The sequence below is a fragment of the Lactuca virosa genome, chromosome 1, assembly GCF_052849685.1.
Source record: "Lactuca virosa cultivar CGN04683 chromosome 1, Lactuca_virosa_CGN04683_v6, whole genome shotgun sequence".
NCBI classification, from domain to species: Eukaryota; Viridiplantae; Streptophyta; class Magnoliopsida; order Asterales; family Asteraceae; genus Lactuca; species Lactuca virosa.
Genome location: NC_136426.1, coordinates 48,876,782 through 48,898,882, shown reverse-complemented (window position 1 = coordinate 48,898,882; position 22,101 = coordinate 48,876,782). Strand labels below are relative to the sequence as shown.

Sequence of the window (22,101 nt, the reverse complement as noted above, 5' to 3'; positions counted from 1 at the left end):
TGTAAGATGAAAGTAACTATGCACTCACCTGTTAAGGTGGTGATTCTGAACTCAGACAGCGCTTCGCTTCTATTAATTTATTTCCTTTCGACGAAACCTAGTATCATTATCACTAGATTTTAGTCTAATATTCATTCCGACTAATTATTAGTCTAGATTCATCATTAACTCAGAGTCTACTTCATGATCTATCAAGTAAGGAACAACCAGATAGGATCATATCGGAGGTAGGGTCCGTTTGGTATACTAAGTATACTGTTTGGAAATCCCACTTTAAACACCTCACTAAATCACAGCCTAGACATCATTCCCATAAGTAGAATGGGTTAGAGAGAGAAAGTAGTGAGAGAGAAGTGAGAAAGGTGTGAAAAATTTGGAACTCTCGCACCCTTTTTATAGCCCCCAGCTTCGGTCTACGTTGGGTGTACCGAAGGTGTACGCTGGGCGTAGTCTCGGATAAGAACAACAGGTGGCAAGGTCTCGGTGGTGGTGCGTGGCATATCTCGGAACCGCACAAGGCTAGTCCGTTGGGCGTACCCAAGCTCGGACACTGGGCGTAGTCGGACGCTGGGCGTTCCTCGGCTACGCTAGGCGTCCGAGGTGCGACGTGTTTCCATCCGAAGTGAGCACCGTGATCAGCAAGCAACGGCTAGGATTCGGCCACGTCATTAAGTCTCGCAAATCCGAGTCTCGAATTCAAAAATTCATAACTCTCGAGGAGATCCGTTTTCGACGTTCTTTATATCCACACGTAGGTGGGATCGTACTCTACAACTTTCGTTTAGACTCCGTCGGCTAACTTTGACTTAATTTTTAAATTTATATTTTTAACAGGCCGGGACATGATTGGTCTGTTAAAAATTCATAACTTCTTCATCCGACGTCCGTTTTCGTCTGTCTTTTTATCGTTACGCTACTATTAACGAGATCTTTGATTCTCGTTTAGATTGTGTCGGCTAAAAACCGTTTGATCTAATATTCGAACTTCGGGCTGTACACTGCTAAGCCGAAACTTCGAAAAATCATAACTTCCTCATACGAAGTCAGATTTGGGCGTTCTTTTTATGGACGCTCTCGGTTTAACGTATTCTATGACTTTCGTTTAGATCGCTAAGGTTAAAAGTCGCTCTATCATAAATTCACTATTTACGTCTCCCGGTGCCGTGCCGGTTCTGTCGCGAAACTTCGACAGGTCGTAACTCCTTCGTTATAACTCGGATTTCGGCGTTCTTTATATGTCCGGAATCCTTGTCACGACCACTATCACTTCATGTATCGATATCGGGTTTATTCAAAACTTAAATTTTGACGCTTATTTTTATCCTTTATTAATTATAACTTTATAAATAAGTAATAAGCATATAAATTCACATAATACTCAAATAATTCATCTTTATTACTTCAAAAAGAGTTACAATAGTTGACCTAGACTATTACATCATCTACTACTGCTTAGCCCAGAAACACGGGCGTTACAGGGTAACTCCTCCGGGAAGACATCAGCAAACTCCCTAACAACTGGAACCTCTGAAATTGAAGTCTGGTCCCCAACCCGAGTATCAACCACATAAGCCAAATAACCTGCACACCCGTGCTGAATATACTGTCGAGCCCTGGCTGTCGAACAAAACCTTGAACCAACCCTGGTGCCCTATCCATAGATAACTAGTTCTCCCCCACTTGGGGTTCGAACTACCACTCGTTGGCCCTCACAATAAATCATGGCACCAAACCTGCTCATCTAGTCCATACCCACTATCACGGATACATCCCCTATGGGGATAGGGATAAGATCAATCGGATAAGGCACTCTGAAGATCTCCAATATACAACCCTGATACATTGCGGATGTAGAAACCCCGTGTTCGTTGGCGATAGAAACCCGCAACGGACACTCTAACTCCTCAATAGGCATATCAAACTCCCTACTGAATGATCGAGATACAAAAGACCGACTCGCGCCCAAGTCAAATAATACAAGGGCAGGCAAAGAGTTCACTTAGAACGTACCTACTTGGAGCATAAACATGAGCATAACATAAAACATAATCAACTGAATAATAAATAGAAACATATCGGTCACGACGTCTGATGCTGACCTGGCCTCCTCTATCGTGAGCTGGAAAGTGCGACCTCGAGCCCTTGGGGGCTCCGCCTTGCCCCGACTCCCATCCATGATCCTCAGATTAGCCTGCACCGGCCTAGAAGCAAGCAAGGGGCACTGGGCCTTCATATGGTCACCCTGATCACAATGAAAAAGCGTTAAACTAATATTGTTTTATTATCTTCCAAAGTAGATCACTATTGTAAGGATACAATATTGTTTCCACTTAATATATTAATTCATCCATATAAAATACAACACATTCACAAATATCGTACAAGTCGGTCACTAAAACTGAAATATTTCTTTTTTTAATATATATATATATATATATATATATATATATATATATATATATATATATATATATTATGACTATAAATCAATTTCTTAAATATAATAATTGCATTACGATTGAAAAAGTCAAGATAAAAATCGAAATTCTAAATATAAATAGTAAACACTGAATTTTTTTAAGGACAATTTTAAATTAAGTGGTAATAATATGATACGTTTTTAGGTATATTTTATGAAAATAAATATTTAAAGACATTATAAATTCATAACCCAAAAAAATATAATAATATATATTGGTTCATTAACAAATAGATTTATGCTAAAAAAAAATTATTCATATTAAGTACATCTGTCTTATTGTAGGACGTTATGTTTTCAATAAATATATTTGGAAATTTAATAAAATAATTGAATAGGAATAAGTTGTTTATATTATATACTAAAGAGGAATAATTGACATCACATGCAGTTCACGTACGTACAATATGAGGTACAAGTCCTCATTATTTTACCACGGCTTTTGTACCTTCCACAGTTTTGTTTAACAACGACTCATCAATTATTTTTTTTAAGATAAGAGTAAATTACAGTTTTGGTCCTTATCGTATACATCTTTCTGTATGTTCGGTTGTATTAAGAGTAAATTACAGTTTTGGTCCCTATGGTTTGGTAGTATTTATAGAAGTTTGATACCATCTATCCTCATGGTTCATGGTTGACTAATCCTTCATTTTTGGTCTTTATACCACTTGACATCACCATTCGGTTAAATATATTATGAAACGACTAAAATGTCCTGAGTGTTTTTTTTTCAGATTTTTTTTTTCTTTTTCGCTTTAGAACTATTATTAGGAAAAATGTTAAATATTACCAACAAACTATTATGTTTGTCCATCTTTAGTCTTTACTTATTTTGTCTAACTTTAAGCAATAAATTTTTCAAAATCGTCTATGTGTAGCTACTCAACTTATTTTTGTCCAAAAAGTAGAATGAGAGATTTTAAAAAATTCGTTACCTAAAAGTCGACAAAAATAAGTTCAATCACTAAGAGTAGATGATTTTAGAAAGTTGATTACCTAAAAATATTAAGTTATAAAAAATGGACAAATGAAATAATTTGCTTGTCATTTTTAACATTTCCACTTTTTTTTGTTGTTGTTATTATTATTATTATTATTATTATTATTATTAACAATGAGTCCTACCATATACCACCGGTCGCCGCCATATACCACCACTACTACCGTGAGGTTTTGCTAATAATATACTTATTTAGGTTTTAGTTTTGACCATCTTATTTTATATTCAAAAGACTAAGAAACAATGTTATTTAACAATACCTACCGTTTTCTTCGTTGATTCAAACAATATTTCGTATCGAAACTTCCAAATGCTCCACCAAGCCGTAATGAACATCGTTATCTTAAGACCATTGAACCATTGAAAGAAAAATACAATATCGACAAAAACTGGCATATCCAAAACTAGGGATGAGCATAGGCGGGTACTCGCCTTATTTGGTGAGAGCCGGAACCAGTCTAGACAGTTCTTAAATTTTTGAAACCAGTCCCGAAACTGACGGTTCCGGTTCCAGGAGCATGTAACCCGGTTACATCTATGTTATTAACTTTTGTCCATGGTTATAGAACTCGTACTCGGTACCTGTTCGGCCGACTACCGAGTAGCGAGTACTCGGGGAGTATTTGGATTCGGTAATTCATGTAGAAATATATTTAGGGAAATTATATATGTCAAAATCATAATTTAAAATCATAAGTTGATTAAATATATAACAAAGTTAGATACATGTGAATACACAAAAAATGAAAAACACACAATGGTCTCACTTCGTGAATAATAACTGAAAATTTAAGATAAATATGTAGTAATAATCACATGTGTGTGTGTTAAATAATAAATCATTAAATATATTATATATATATTAATCATCGAGTTGGCCGAGTTTTACAACACTGCTCGCTTCAGTAAGGGGCTGATCAGTGAGTACTTGGATTTTGTAACTCGCCTCGGTAAGGGGCCGAGTAGGGAGTACTCGGACGAGTAATCGGCCAACTCGGCGAGTTTTACAACACTGCTTTTGTCAATAAAACCGCAATTTAGTTCGGTCCAAATTGAATCAATTCGGATCTAAGACGGACAAAATAAAGCCAATATATTCTAAACTTGTCTAAATAACACACACACACACACATATATATATATATATATATATATATATATATATATATATATATATATATATATAACCAGTTCCGACGGGTACCCAGCGGGTAGCAGTTCCAGAAAAATGAGAACTGGAACCGCTTAAGACGATTCCAGGTCTAGAACCGGCAGTTCCGAGGCGGTTCCGGTTCTGAAAGTGGATACCCAGTTCTGATGCTCATCCCTATCCAAAACCCATAAACAGGCAAGGCAGACTCTGAGGAGGTGGGGGATGTGCAACCATGGGCCTATGTCGTCAAGGGGCTTATTTATTTTTATTTTTTTTACGTATCAGGAAAATTTTGCCGCTAATCTATCGCAAATATGTTTCTAGTTCATCACATATCTGTCTCTAATCCGTTTGAATCATATGGCTTCTGTCACGATTCTGTTGTTAATTACATTTGTTGATTATTTGCGATTGAACAATATTTATATTTTAATCCTACTCACTAATATAATTAGTGACGGTTAATTAGATGTTGAATCTTATGATAGTATTAATGAATTTTTTTCTTACATATAAAAAAGTTCTATCAACTACAGACGTAGTCAACGGTTGATCTGTGACCAAATAGCTATCATGGTTGGGCATCGCAGAAAGATATATTCCACACTTTCCTCCTGATATTACATGTTTCTTTTAGTGTTAGATAGTAATAGATTACACGTCTTCATAACTCCTCACCAACACCTCAATATAAAATAACAATTTTGTGTTTTATAGCAGTTACAATGAGATAGTCGATACATTTTTTTATTGGTTTAGTAAAAATATTAAATTGTTGCTCACAAAACTTTAGAAATTTATTTTAATTTTCTTAAAACTTTAAAGTTTGTCTTAACATTCTTTTCCCGCTTTTCACTTTTAAAGAAAATGTAAACGTAAAATGAAAAATGAAAAATGGAAACGGTATTAGATAAAGGTTAGTAAATGTGTTTATTGTGTAAAATGACCCCTTGAAGATAAACACAATCCTACTACCATACAAATGAACGTCAAATAAGTTGTGCATTTTGTGGATCTAGTTTTTAGAATGTAAGAAGAAAAATATTAAAAATAAATGATCTTAAAAAACTATATCTTCTAGTTCTCCGTTGGAAAAAGCCACAAATCTTTATATCAATAGGATATTTAAAGGTCAGATTTGATTGTCTTAGAGGGTTCAGTATCTTTTGATACCCTATTTACCATTTTTAAACCTAATCTGGGAGATCAATACTCTAGTGATTCAGTATCATTTACAAGACATGCTTATTCTTTCATAGCATCTTTTGGTACCCAGTTTACCCATCTTTTAAACGTTATTCGTTCATATAATTTCTTTTTAGGGATATTCATAATTGATCATTAACAATGGTTGATTTAATCAAAATAACAAGTTTTTTTGTGTTTTGGAAAATGGTAATTTTGTTCAAAATGGGTCATTCCAAGTTTATATCACATTAAAATTAATTTTTCTCACAAAAAAATATATTCCAAACTGATAGTCAAGACTATTCTAGACAAAAAAAAAAATCAAATATTTTAGAATTTCAAGATCAATCCGAAATCCAATGAATAATTTCAGAATTTCAAGAAAACATCTAACGTCACCGTTTTTCAATTAAATGTTACATTTTAAGCTTTTTTATTGTATCTAATTCTCATTTGTTATTTTTTTAACTTGTTCAATTTCAATAAAAAGTTAAACTTGTTCTCGATATTGCATAATTGTTTTTTGGACTTATTTTTGAAATTTCTGAATAATTTTTAATTTGTTCGGAATTTTAGTTTGAAATATAACTTTTGTCAGAAAAATTAATTATAATATGACAAATAACTTTAGTATGAATAACTCTTTTACGATAAAATGATCATTTTTTCAAGAGGTTGACTAAAAAGACATCTAATTTGGCTATTTAGACAACTAATTTTTTTTTGTTGAAAAACACATTAATAATTACATGATGATTTCTAGTTACTTTTAAGTAATTATTATATAATAGTTATTTATTACTTTTTATTTTTTAAATGATTATTTTTTTAAAAAATTAATTTATATTAGATAAACAGTTCTTTTTAATTTATTAATATTAAATAATACATATAAGAAAAAACGATTGAAAAAGAACACTCGATTATAAACACTTTTAATTTATATATAAAAAAATGATAGTAAAAGGATATTAGATATTCAAATGAAAACTAATAATATTATTAATAGAAAATGTAGTGACAGTACATATATCTACAATGACAATTGTTTCATGTATGTGTGCAATTCAAATAGAACAAATATGGTCCAATAAAAGAAATTTAATAAATAATTTCATTAGTTTGAAAGTAAAAAAAAAAATTAATAAATAATTTCATTAGTTTGAAAGTAAAAAAAATGGTTTTTTTAAGTGTTTATTAGGGTGTCTTAATAAATTTCTTTTTATCTATCAAAATTTTAGCAATCAAAAGGGAACGTTTCATATTACTATCTTTTAATCTTTATATATGGAAAACATTATATTAACTTTGTTTTCACTAAATTCATTATATTTTCAAAGTTTTTTTTTATAAAGACCATTTATAACAATATATAGTTATAGCTCACTAACAGGTCACCATCAAATAGGGGTGTTGATCGGGTATTTTTTTCGGGTTTCGGGTAATTCGGGTTTTTCATGTTAAAAAAAATACTCGTTACCCGACCCAAATTAAATTCGGGTATCGGGTCGGGTTTGGGTAATTCGGGTATTACCCGAAAAATATAAATTTTTTTTGAATTTCACCTGAAAATAACTTTAATGAAATAAATACGTCATTCTTTATTAGTCTTGTTTATATAAACAAACGAGACATAAACGAAGTTACTCAAGCTTTGAACATTGATATTTTTTAGTCAATAATACCTGAGATATCAAGTAATTTTTTAACAACTTAATCTAATCTAATAAGATGTTAAAAAAACAAATACTTAAAGATCTTAATTTAAAAGTTTAAAATGTTTAAGATAATTGTAGCCATAAGTTTTGTCATGTTCTGAAGTTTCGTCAAGATAATGAGTTTGTTAGTTGCAATAAAAACTATAATCTAGAAAACAGTTAAGTTTTAAAGAACATGATGATATATAAAAAATTATTTTTAATATTGCTAGTGTCATATTGTCATAATAAAAGAGATTCATGTTTTACAATAATGATAGTTAGTTTAAGCGTGATCAAATACCTGCTACAGAGTACAAGCTCTACGAAAAAAAATTAAAATAATTCGCGTAATTCGGGTATACCCGAAACCCAACAAACATACCATTTACCCGACCTGAAAAAAAACCGGGTTACCAGATTACCCGAAAAAATTTACCCGATACCCGAAAAAATCGGGCGGGTAATTCGGATATCGGGTATTTTCGACAGGGCTACCGTCAAATATAATATTTTCAAAAAAGACCACTAACTTTTGAATTTATTTACGAAAAGAATTATAATTTTAAAATTATTAATAATATTATTATAATAATAATTATTATTATTTACTATTTAGATGAAGTTTAGTTATTTCGATTAAGAATGTTGGCAATGGAAAACACACAATTAAAAATAAATTAAACAAAAAACGGAACAATTCTAGAATCCCAAACATTTGTTTTTAAAAGAAAAACAGGAAAACTAAAAGGTCAAATTATTTAGAGAAGTATATAGAACACACACAACCATAAAACTATAATAATAATAATAATAATCATAATAATAATTAATAAAAATAAAAATAAACAGATCAACAGGAAAAAAAAAATATAACTGAAAAATCAAACCATTTTAGTAAACCAATAAATAACAAAACTGAAAAGAGAAGATTGATAATAACAATTATTATTAAAATCAATAAATAACAAAACTGAAAAGAGAAGATTGATAATAACAATTATTATTAAAATCAATAAATAACAAAACTGAAAAGAGAAGATTGATAATAACAATTAAATAATATTATCGTTTGCCGTTCCAAAAAAAATAAAAAATAATACGGAGTATTAATGATAATAGTGATAAAAATCATAATAATGTTTTCTAAATTACAATGATTTTTACAAAAATAAATTTAAAACATAGTGGTTTTTTTGAAAAAAAAATATATGACATTTATTGATGACCTTCTTTAATAGAAAAAAACTAAAAGTAGGATGTTATAACACACAAATAAATGAAAGTATGTCACTGTTTTTCGATTTAGCCCTAGCATATACAATCAAGAGTGCCTAGAAAATCAGCTCAAGGTTGCATTATTTCATTAAGATAACCATTTTTACAACCTGAAAAGTGAAATAAACTACTCTTTTATAATTTATCACATTGCCTCTTACCTATACAACTTGTTTACAATTTAATTCTCGTGTAAAAACACTGATGATGATAAATATGTTTAGAGAAATTAAAGATCAAAGAGAGCTCTGGGTACAAAGATTATAACCAGATATGAGAGAAGAAAGTGCAAATGCAAGAAAAGCCAAAAAAGAGATTCCTATTGATGCAGTTGCCATTTGTGTGAACTCATCTTTTCCCCAATTTGACACCCAATCATCCACTCTAGTGGCTGCTGAAGATGATGCTGATATCAACAGATAAGCAAGTATCTACAATCATAATATAAATTATGTTTTTTAGTTAATACAAAACAATTGAGCTACAAAACTCACATGACATGACATGACAAAAGATTGAGATATGAGAATAGTCTAACTCCTGTTTCTGCCCCATGAGGCCAAATGCAGTACAATCTGTTATGTTATGTCCTGTCATGTGGGCCTACACAGGTACAACATAAAATACGAGATGAGGTTGAGGTGCTTGCCTGGTCAATTAGGAAGTCAAAGTGAGGGCGAAGAGAGTATGAGATGATATGGTTTCCATTAATTAAGAGGTATGTCATGTCAATTGCTTGAAATGCTGCGTATGCAAACGCAATAGCATTCACACCTACCACATACCTACACAAGCAAATGAGGGAATGGATGATATAACTGAATAATAACAATTATAAAACACTTTAAAGATATTGATTGTAAAAATGGATGCCTAAATAACTTTCTAGGGCTAACTTCCATGAAGAGGACATTCAAGTCTTTTGCACTAACAAGTATTCAAAAACGAATCTTTGTCCCGTCTTTTTAGGTGGAACAACATATTGCAATTTTTGTCTCATTTATATCGGTCTCAATCCCTAAAAGCCGAAAACAGTACAACCTGTTCTGTCCTAATACCCATGACTTAAAATGTAAGATTACCTTAATATAGTAATAGCCATAACTTTTAGAGTTTGTTACAACTAATTATCTAATCATGATTCTTTAACATTGCAAGAATCCCTTTGAGAACATACCCAAGCACCCATTATTCTCCTTTCTTGGAGAACATCCACTAAGGATGCATTCCTTAGGTATACTTGCAAAATTATTGCTCACTTTATTCGTTTGGGAAAAAAAAAAAAGAATAAATCCCTTCTACTTTAGAGCAGAATTGTTCGACCTAGTGAAAACAAAAGGTCAAATTTTCAAATTTAAACCCCCTAGTTTTAGTATGAAATCCTAAAAATTACACATTTAAGTAAACAGAGAGTTATTTTTAGTTCACTCTTTAAACTAGCCATAAGACCAATTTCTTGGTAAATGATCATATAAATAAATAAAAATATAAATAAAAAATTGTTCCAATTGATTTCAAATTCGGGTAATTACCAAGTTTCTTCATACGAATTTTACCTGTACTCCCTGTATCGATCGAAGGAATCACCGCTCCACCCTTGAGTTTTATCAGCTGCCATCACAGAGAACGCAATCAGGCATAATATCAACTCCAATACCCTAAATCCTAACGCTGATCTGTCAACCATCACTTCTCTTTTCGACCTCCTCAATCCCGGCGTCGCTGCCCTAGATCTTCTCTCTCCTCCTGCACCACCGTTTCCCTCTTCAAGACCGCCGGGGCCTACCTTCGTGACGCCAGTCACCGACTCCTCCCTCGCCGATCGGTTATAGGCTACCGTAGGCGACTGAGATTTTTCCGGCGGTTGTAGATTTAAGGTCTGAGGAAGCTTTTGATGGTGCGAAGTAGGAGATCTTGAGGAAGTATAGTACTTGTCGACAGCGACGATGGCTTTAGAAGGGGCATAGGATAATTCGTCGGGTTGAAGAGGTGAAGTACCAGGAGAGTAGTACTCTTCGGTGTCGGAGGTTGATTTGTTGTTTGTGGTGGTGCGGTGGTGGCGTTTGTCATCTTTGTGGTTGTCCATGGCGATTTGCCGCGGTGGTGGGAAGAGAAATGAAAGGAAGTTCCAAGTTTAAAAGGGCCCAGAGGAGACGGAGAGAGAGGGAAAAAGGAGAAAAACCTTTGTGTGGGTTTGGGACCAAATATAAAAAATAATTTAATCATTTGCATATAAATAATTTTTCATTTCAAATTATATTCTTTGGGACGACCCGAGTCGACAGTTTGATGACTTTTTTCTTTAATAAAATAAAAATCATTTTAAATTAATAATATAAAAATATTTGTTATAACTTTATAATAATATAATTTATATAATCATTAGATAAATTTTAAATAAATGTCCCACTACACATATACATAGTAAAAAGTGTTCCAACATTTACTTTGAGAGTAAGCTTTCCCTGACTTATAAAGCCCACACAAACAATGCTGCCCCTTTTATTCTTTTCTTTTCCTTCAACCAATCATATTCTAACATATGCACACACAGCCTTACCAAAATAAGAAGACACCATTTAAATTAATTATGAAAATTATATATATATATATATATATATATATATATATATATATATATATATATATATATATATATATATATATATAAGGCACTAACTGAAAAATATATATTAAACCAGTTATCTAACAATGGAGATATAGACAGTTTTAAATATTTAGACAAAAAATTGTTTCTAATTATTTATGGATCAAATAATAACCTCGTATAATCAATTGCAAATCATTAACAAATAAAAATGATTACTAAATAGCAAAAGCTCATTTCACAAAATAATATTACCTTGCAGAAGATTGTATTTTCACCAGTTCATATATTAGTTTATTAAAATATAAAAATTTACCAAACAGTCAAACTGCTTATTATATTATTATTACAAAAAATATATATATATATATATATATATATATATATATATATATATATATATATATATATAGTCTTTACTGTTTGTATTTTCTTTAGCAAAAGGTACAAAAAAATTTCAACATTAAAAGATAATATTATTTGAAGGTTTCATTGTGTATCGTAGGTGGAGGCAGCTAGAGACAGTGAACAGAGAAAAACAGAGATTGGGACAAAGAGGTGAAGTAGGACATTGAAGTGCTTTTTAGTTTGGGGTGTTGTGGTGACTGGTGAGAGCAGATACAAGTGGCAAGTGGCAGGGAAATACTATTCTCATTACCTCCGTTGGCCTGGGATTTCGATTATCTCCCGCTTTAAAGAATTTCTCCGACCATCTACCCCCGTTTATAATTGTTGCAAACATATGCTATATGTCATATACGTGGTTTTCTCAAACTAAAATTATTTTAGCGTTGTATTTGGGTTTTTTGTAGTTTAAGATAGCACCATTGAAAAAGAACCTTTACCCCTACGAATTTTGATAATAGATAATAATAGATGTGAGATTTATGTGAATCTTTGATAATATATATATATATATATATATATATATATATATATATATATATATAATAATAGATGTGAGATTTATGTGAATCTTTGATAATATATATATATATATATATATATATATATATATATATATATTACGTGTAGAAAATGAGACAACAAGTTTTGGTTACTTTCATGGTTTTCTTCTTCTGTGGGGGTGCAATGAGGTAGAGAAGAAGCAGATGGCGGTAGTATGATGTTCACTAGTGAAGTGAAAACGAAGTTGTGTATTTTAATCTAGAAAAAATATATTAGAAATAATAAAAGACAACGAAAAAAATACGTAAATAAGGATAGATTGATAATTTGTCAAGAACTTAACGGATTCTAGTTAGTGGTGTTAGGTTTAGGAATCAAATCCACAACCAAACCTTTACAAAAATAGGCTATTTTTACAAGTTAAAAGTTTTTTTTTTTTTACTTTATCCACAAAAAGCAAACCATAAGGACCATTCTTAAAGTTCTCTCTAAGTACAAAATCAACAAAACAAGAACATCTCAACGCTATCTCATACAAACTCTTTCAATAAAAGTTAAAAGTAAATTACATGAATGGTCCCTATGGTTTGAAATAATTTATGCACTTAGTTCCTAACTTGTTTTTTTAACTCGAACAGTCCCCATTGTATGTTTTCGTTGAGTTTTTGGCCCTTGCAAGATGTTTAAATACTATTTAGCCCTTCTTTATTATTTTTTTAATTTATTTTATAGTTTAAATTTAAAAGAATTAAAAGATGGTCCGCCACTATCTCTACCCCCACTTTCGTACCCAATGTTTTTTGAAATGGAAACCAGGCAACCCAAAAACACACACCAACACAAAATAACTTCAGGCTCAGCTTTCCGGCTAACCACTTAACCATTTAACCACTAAGTATGTCACTAATGTCGTCACCTGCCACCGGTGCTCGTGCTCGTTAACATCGTGATATATTCCCTACCTTCAAACTTAAGAACCCTAAACGTGGACCACATTATAGGTGACCCCTTCTCATCGATGATTATACTCACAAACTCCATTCACGATTTTGTTTAACAATCGCAACAGTAGGAACAACCGCATACCCGTTTCATCTTGATGCATGTAGTGTGGTGTTTTCCCTATGGACCGATACAGATAAGGCCAAGACAAAGTAGACCACTTCCCTACCTTTTTGGATACCCAAACAACATTTTACGACTAACTTTGATGATGAGGATGAAGAGTTTATTTACGTATGTTGCACATAGACAATTATCCAAAAGTGAAACTATGTCCCTATGTTTTTAAGTGGGACAACAAACAACATATAGCTAAAAAAAATTATTGTTGACATCAGTATCAATCCCTACACGCTAAAGGCAGTGCAACATGTTATGTCCAAAACTCCTAATATTCATGTGTATAAATATAAAAGTACCTTAGCGAAGACAAAATGTCAAATTTTCAAATTGAATATGATACCCTAAAAATTACAAATTTAAGTAAGCACGTATTTATTAAATTTAGACGCCTCTACATACCGGCCTTGAGCCAATTTCTTGGTGAATAATCACAAAAATAAATTATTTGTTCCAATTGAGACTATCCTTAGAGCATCCAAAAGGGTGAATCAAGTCATTCATTCGATTAAAGTCTACCACAATAAACATTCAATGGATTTGAAGTTCAATGGCAATTGAAATGAGAAAAATAAAAGTTTTTAACTCTTAAATATATACTATAAATTAGGTTTTGAAATTTTCTATTCAACATTTTAGCGTTTAATGCATTATAACAAAAAGTTAATAGAATTATATGAATCTTAAAAAATGATGTTGCAATCTGTTAGAACTATATGAAATTTGCCTGTGATGCCTCAATTTCCTCTAAGTGTCCAACTGATTTCAAATTCGGTTAATTATTAGATAAAATGAAAATCTGTAATTACAAGTTTCTTGATAAGAATTATACCTGTACTCCCTGTATCGATCGAACGAGTCACCGCTCCACCCTTGAGTTTTATCAGTTGCCATCACAGAGAACGCAATCAGGCTTAATATCAACTCCAATACCCTAAACCCTAATGCTGATCTGTCAACCATTACTTCTCTTTTCGACCTCCTCAATCCCAGCGTACCCACGCTAGACCTTCTCTCTCTTCCTGCACCACCGTTTCCCTCTTCAACACCGCCGGGGCCTACCTTTCTGACACCAGTCACTGACTCCTCCCTCGCAGATCGGTTATAAGCTACTGTTGACAACTGAGCTTTTGCCGGAGGCTTGTCGAAAGCGACGATGGCTTTAGAAGGAGAAGATGGGAATTCATCCTGTTGAAGAGGCGAACCGCTAGTGGAGTGGAACACGTCGTCCTGGGAGTCGGTGTGGGATATTGATTGGTTGTTAGTGGTGGCACCGTGGTGGCGCTTGGCGTCTTTTTTATTGTTCATGGTAATTTTCCGGTGGTGGGAACTGGGAAGAGAATTGAAAGGAAGTTCCAAGTTTAAAAAGGGCCAGAGGAGATGGAGAGAGAGGGAAAAAAGAAAAAAAAAATTCCAAGACCAAATATAAAAAATAATAATTTAATTATTGGCATATAATTTTTTTGTAATTTTTTTTTAGTTTCAATTTTGTATTATTTGGGACGACCAGAGTCAACAGTTTGATTGACTATTTTCTTATTAGGATTCATGTTCGATTTCAACCATGAATTTCATGATATGTATAAAATATTTATCAAGGTTATATTTAAGAAAATGAATTTGATTTGATTTTAAATGTTAAAACTTACGTAAAATTTGAAGAATTCGACAAAGATTTAAGTTAAATTCTTAAACATACCAGAATTTGACCATTATAGTCGAGTTTTGACAATGTATCATGTTATTTGTACTTTTGGCCAGAACGAAATATAATGTCCTAAAAGGTAAAATAAGAAAATTGTTAGAAAAATTTTAATATTTTTGGAAAAGTTTCATTTTAGTCGTAATTTTTTTCTCGATTATTTGATTTTACACGATAATATATTATTTCCTGTTAAAAGAAAAAAAAATTGTTAATTTAAGCCAAAATGAAATAATCGGAACTTTTATGTTCAAAAAAAATTAAGACTGAAGTAAAACTTTTCCGAAAATACTGAGACTTTTCTTATAATTTTTCCAAATAAGTATAAAAATAACTCATTTTAGTTCGATTTTTTAAAAGAGGAATAATAGTATAACACAATTTCATCCTTTTTTTAGATAATGTAGCATCTTATAAAAATCAACACATATTATAGATTCATTATGTAAAAACTACTCGTTTGAAATGAACAAAAATATACTGTATAACGATGGAAATCTACGTACACTTCAACCTTCTCCCTTGCCGAGCCTTATATACATACCAGTTTTATCTTTTATTTTAACTACTTTGTCATTTGAAATTTAAACACTACAAAGTGGATTGTTCTAGGATTTGAATCCTAAAAGCTTCATTGGTGGCCTTCCTTTAAAAAAAAAGTTATCTTTTTATTTTATGACAATATTAAATACGAACTCTTTATTTAGGTCTACTTATTTAGTTTCACTCACATATGCTAATATATTTATCTTATTAGGTGGTATTGTTAAGTAATATTTCCTTTTGAAAATATGGTATGTATTTAAAAATAACAAAACGAATGAAAATATTTTATATATATATATATATATATATATATATATATATATATATATATATATATATATATATATATAGGCCTAGGTTATTCTATTCAAACTAATTATTGTGTTATTGTATGCATAAATATGGGCCAGTTATTTTACTTATTTTAAGAAAAATGATTAATACATATTATTGAATTAAAAATAATCGAAAAATACCATCGAATTTAACTAGAAGAGTATTTTAGTCAATTAACATAGATTTAATAAAGGAAGTTTGCATATTTTAAGGGATCATAGATTCTATTAATTTTAAAAATCTGATTTTACGAATTATTAGGTTTTTAATTCGGACATGCTGACAGGATATATTTGAATATATTCAAAAATAAAAAAATTCTTGAACCATAAAATAATAAAAATATTCTTGAACATATTTTTCTTGTAGAATAACAAATTCTCGAACCAGCAATTGAAGAATTAAAACAAAAATTATATTAATTCTTATAGAATACATGTAACAATTGCTAAGAATTACATTTATTGTCATAGAATAAAACTAAAAAACTTTCAAATCGGGAAAAAAACATCAAAATCTAACAAATACACTAATTTATTCTAAAAGAATAATGTTTCTAAGAGATGTCGTTCAAATTTCGTGGTCCGTTCTTCAAGCATCAACTTCTGTGGAAACAAATCCAATGAATAAATTAGTGAGAAAAAATATCCATATTCCATTCCAGCATAATTGGAATTCGTGATTCCATTATGATAGATTTGGAATTCATTTACCAATAATTATATTAATTCGGGGCATTCTAACAGAATATGTTCATGATTATCATAAAAAAACATTCTTTTCTGATAGAATACTATAAACGAAGAAATACCATTCAGTTGAAGCATTTTAGCGAGCGCTTGGTGTGCATCAAAACAACTTTTAATTTCGGATGAACAACATACAGAAATTGTTCATACCACACCACCCCCACATCACTACTTCTAAGAAACAGAAGTTGACGCAGCTAGAGGCTGCTAAAACAAAAAAAAACTAATTTCTTCCTTCTTCATTTCCTGTGAATCAACAAACCCTAATTCCCTTCATTTTCATTGATTTCCCAGCAAACGCAAACACCCTAACGATTTCTATCAAACAAACAAACAAAATCCAAAAAGAAATTTTTACATGTGGTTGATTTGGAACTGCCAAAACAAGGAAACATCGTGATCTTCGAGCAAACACCACCGAGGTCCTCACCTGCGACAGATGGTTGCCATCGGACCCCCCTTTCCCCTCGTTTTCTTCCTTCTCTGTTGTTCCCATCGAACACAAAGCCGCAGAGGTTTCACCTTGCCACTGCCGCTCATTGTGAAGCCGGACATCACACCTCGCAGCCGGAAAGAGACGAGCAAAACTCCGTTGTTTCTTCATTTGGCTTCTGTCTACCAGAGCGAGGAGACGCGAAGAAGAGGAGGTGCGATTTTGGGAGGTGTCGATCGGATTTGAGAAGTGAAGAAGGAAAAAACGATACTGGCTTCAATTTAGGGTTTTGAATCTTGATGTCGATTGAATGTTATAAATATATCTATGTTTCTTGCGATTTACTAGGAATACAGCTAAGAAGAGTTAATGGTTACCATAATTATAGGATATTATTTGTGGAAACTAGTTATTAAATTACCTATTTACCCTTATTTATTTATTTATTTATTTATTTTTATTTTAAATTTTGATTGGCCCACATTTATATATACAATAACACAATAATTACTTTAAACACCTGAACCTAACTATATATATATATATATATATATATATATATATAGATTACTTAATTTTGAATATAGTTTTAAAATTATCAACGATTGGCAAGGTTTGTTTTCTAGAACGGGGAATATGTTTTGTAAACTAGCAAGAATATAGAAAGATTTCCAGAGATGGAGAGGTGGGGAAGAACACCAAGAATCCAAGATATCATATCTAAGTTATGTAATGTGGTGCTATTCCTAATCCAAATGTAAGATGTTTTGATGTCCAACATGTCAGAAGCCAAATTCTATTGAAAGCCATATCATTCATGACCTTACACATATTGACAGGATTCATGATAATAAATATATGTTAATTAAATTTATTGAAAATCTAATATGATAAAAAAATTATAAAAAATCAATGATTATAGATATCCTTTTGTTTAATCAAACATTACAATTTACAAGGGGTTTTTCTATGGACCTTTAATCCGTTTTTCCATTAAAATTGCTATATATTAAGTCTAATAATAATAATATTACATAGAACCAAAAACTTTGATTTTTATCAAAATATTCGTGTCACAATCATCCTCAACTTCATCATCCAATATATTTATGACAATAATTCAAATATAGGATTATTCTATTTTGGTTTTGCGTAAGAATATTTCAAATAGCTAATCAATATAAACGATTTTTAAAAGCTAAAATTAAAAACAAATAAAAATATGAAAAACTTACAACTAAAATTATCAATACATGTCATCGATCATTATATGGTTGATATTTGAGTTCATATGATTTTGTACTTTATGATTGATAAGGAGGGTCACATTACTTTCATAGACGTAGTACAAAGTGTTCCTACATTTACTTTGAGATTAAGCTTTGCCTCCCTGAGTTATAAAGCCCACACAAACAACACTTACCCTTTTATTCTTTTCCATTACTTCAACCAACCATACAACCCCCACCAAAACAAGATGACACCATTTTAATGACATTACAATTTAAAACTATTATCTAATTATTATAATTTACATATTGTTTTATATAGTTTTTTTAAGCTTTTAACTAAGAAAAATTATTCGTTATTTCTGCCAAACACTTTGGCGTGTTTGGTATAGACTGTTGGGTGCGTCTAGCGTTTAATAAAAAAAAAAAAAAAAAAGCTCGATTTAAGCAAAAAAAACATAATTTGAGAGTAAAAAGCTTTTAGCTTTTAGTTTTAAAAAAGTTCAAAATCTAAAAGATGTTTCATTTAACGTTTAAAAAAAATTATTGAGTTTTTTAAATTAATTTCTAGAATTGCCCTTTAAAATATATTTATATATTATCTTTTATAAACAATTATCTTTTTATGTAATTTTACACATTTCATAAGCCTCCAGTTATTTTTGTCAAATACTTATATCACAAATAAAAATTACAACTTCAGCTATTAGCTTCCAACTTCTTGCTACCAGTTAGTTTTGTCAAACTCGTCTTAAAATGCTAAAAACGCTCAAAAGCTAGTTGAAATAGTTTTTGGATTCATAGTTTTTTGTTTTGAAATAAAAGCTTAAAGTTTATGATGTCCAATGATTTTTTATAAAAGGTAAAAGTTTTCAAAAGCTCTCAAGAATCTTGTAACGACCCAAAAATTATGATAAAAATTTTCATTCTAAAATAAGAGTTACAATCATCACATTGTTCCAAAACCATCACATAATAACAATGTCAAATCATCAGAGTACAATATCAAAAAGTACGGAAAATAGTGAGGATAGAATGTTGTGCTATCACGCCAGACCCTTCCCCTTAGTATCGGAAGTACCTGAAACCACAAATATAAACTGTAAGCAAAAGCTTAGTGAGTTTCCCCAAGTACCACATACCAAACATAAATAAGTTAGTGTTATGGGCCAAACCATAGTCTTACAAGTAATTTCCTGCCGATGGTCAAATCCCGGTCTTCCATATAGTTGCCAGGGGTCAGACCCTGGTCTTTCATACAGATACCAGGGGCCATATCCTGGTCTTTCATACAGTTGTCAGGGACCAAATCCTGGTCTTCCATATACATATTACATATATAGCTAGCATCCTATATCACAGAGAATAGGTCGGTCTTGGTGCCTTCAACCCATTAATACATTGAGAGAAAACTCACCTCAGTCCGCTGATAAATAACTAAATGCTCGGCTACCGAACCGGAAGATCCCACACTGAATACAAACAAATCACCCTAATCAGAAATAGGTTATAAACTATAATTGTGGCCCTAAATCCCAAATCCATACCCCCTAAGATAAAAATCCATTTTACCCTTCCCATAATGGGCCTAACCAAACTTGGCCCAACAACACAATAATGGACCCCAAGGCCCAAAAAGGCCCAAATCAAGCAACTTAAGGTCCACCAAAAAATCCTGAGGCCCGCCTACTTTAAACAGGCCAAGGCCCAACACCTAACTAAGGCTCAAATGTCCAAAGCCAACCGATAACCAAAAGCCCACTAAGAGGCGTATGCACCGCGTACACAGTGTATGCTTGGCGTACTTCGACCACCAGTACGCGCAGCGTACCTCTTGGTACGCCCAACGTATTGGGATGCTTACCAACTTAAGTCATTTAGTGTTTAATCCCTTCAGCCATTGGGTCCAACTTTCAGATCTTGTCCATTATAAGCTTCTAATACATAAAGTTGGCAACTTTAACCCTTAGCATGTCTTAATGGAACCCAACATCCATTTTTATCCATCAAGGCAAATATTAAGGACTCAAATTCATGCATGGACTCATAACAACCATCAAGATGACATTCTTATGCATCTATAACAACAAAGGGACGGAGATCTAACACCTCTAACTCTTGGAGTTGTCCAAACTCACAAAGAGAAGTCATAGGACCAAGTAAAGATCATAAACAAGCCCTAAACTCTAACTATCCAAATGAATCATCAAGGTAAGAACTTTATATCTTCAAAAGCTCCCTAAGTTGATGAAGACTCTAGATATAGAAGCTCAACCTCAACAAATGTTTGGTCTCCAAGTTCCTTCTTCTTGAAAACACACCAAAATGTCACAAAAATCACTTCAAAGCTCAAGAACACTTGAAGGATGAACTAGGGCTTCAATGGGACGTAATGAACAGTGGAGGCTGATGAGGGTAAGTGTCCAAATGCCATAATGATGTTTAAATAGGGCTCATGCCCTAAAAATTAGGGTTTGGTCTTGGCTGCCGTACGCCCCACGTACACCATGTACGCCCAGCATACGTGGTTAAGTTCCCCGACTCCAAACGTGCATGTACGCTAAGCATACCAAACGTACGCCCATCGCATGAGGGACCATTTTCGCAAAAAATTTCAAACTTAAAGGACCAACAAGAACATACCTGAAATCGAATGTTACGAATCTTGTGAAAAAACATATCCTTAATGTTTTGAAAACAACTTTCCAAAAAAGGAAAATGCTACTGTAGCACAATAAAGTTTGGTCATTTCATATATTTAGTCACTCAAGTATTTTTTTTTTTTTTTTTTTTTTTGCAATTAGTCCCTAAAGTATCATTATACCTGTTATATATGGGAACCACTCCAATATTTACCGGTTTCTAAGTTACTATTCTTAATTGTCACATGTGATATTGAAGTAAGTTGTCAATATAGGTAATTATTTATTTTGAACTTATAAAAAAAAATCCTAGATAATCGCTTTCTTATCATCCCGTCTGCATTCGATTCCCTCTTTTTCTTCATCTTCACTGATCCCTTCTGCTTATCCCCTCCTCTAGCCTCTCTCATGCTTTAATTGTCGTTGGCCCTAGAGTGATCGTCGCCAATCACGAACTTTGGGGTTTTTGGTGTTTGTATAAAATCTGGGTTTTCATAATTGTTTGTGCAAATGTATTTAGGAAGGCTTCCTCTTTGAAGATGTTGAGCGACCTCTGTCGTAACTAGAAGGATTCATGGGTGCAACGCCATGAAAAGTCGAAGTTGGAAGAAAGCTCTGAGATGGTAATGTGGGTTTGCGGACATAAACCATCAAATTTCATCAAATTCGAATTGTGATTAGGTAAGAAATCGGGATCACATCCAAAATCAAACCCAGGTTCATAAAGATAAAAACAAAAAATCATAATGGCATCTTCCTAGCCCTAAGCTAGGTTGTTTATCTTCAAACATCGTTGCAATATGATCACCTATAACCCTTGGCATCTTGTTCACGACCACCCTTCTCTCACCGGAGTTAAAGGTCTTGAGTTAGTGTTTGTTGTTGACTGATACAAAAGTTAGGTGTCCTTAAAGATATAAAGAAATCTAATTTAAAATGTCACATCATAAAAGTAACTGACCCTACATGTATCAGATCATATAGTTGTGCAATTGATAGATAAACTTTAAAAGTAACTAACACTAAA

The 22,101-nt window shown here is 32.0% G+C and overlaps 1 protein-coding gene across 2 annotated transcripts; it reads right to left on the bottom strand.

Moving 5' to 3' along the window:
* Positions 1-8,862: 8,862 nt before the first annotated feature.
* LOC145124224 (CASP-like protein 4A3) lies at positions 8,863-14,794 on the bottom strand. 2 transcript variants are annotated; one of them, XM_079059572.1, is made up of 3 exons: positions 14,270-14,794; positions 9,448-9,583; positions 8,863-9,229 (listed from the first exon to the last, which is right to left on the bottom strand). In XM_079059572.1, exons 1-3 carry the CDS (start codon positions 14,743-14,745, stop codon positions 9,035-9,037), a joined length of 807 nt encoding a protein of 268 aa, XP_078915698.1. In that variant the 5' UTR covers positions 14,746-14,794; the 3' UTR covers positions 8,863-9,034. The 2 variants fall into 2 exon arrangements, with proteins under 2 accessions (XP_078915698.1, XP_078915637.1); XM_079059511.1 differs by lacking the exon at positions 14,270-14,794 and adding an exon at positions 10,355-11,148.
* Between the last annotated feature and the right edge of the window lie 7,307 nt (positions 14,795-22,101).

Excerpts from the sequence above, each read along its gene's own strand:
- LOC145124224 (XM_079059511.1), bottom strand. The coding sequence starts at position 10,884 with ATGGACAACCACAAAGATGACAAACGCCACCACCGCACCACCACAAAC. Across the intron at positions 9,584-10,354 it reads GATCGATACAGGGAGTACAG|GTATGTGGTAGGTGTGAATG; the intron begins GTAAAATTCGTA and ends TTGCTTGTGTAG. Across the intron at positions 9,230-9,447 it reads TTGACTTCCTAATTGACCAG|ATACTTGCTTATCTGTTGAT; the intron begins GCAAGCACCTCA and ends TTATGATTGTAG.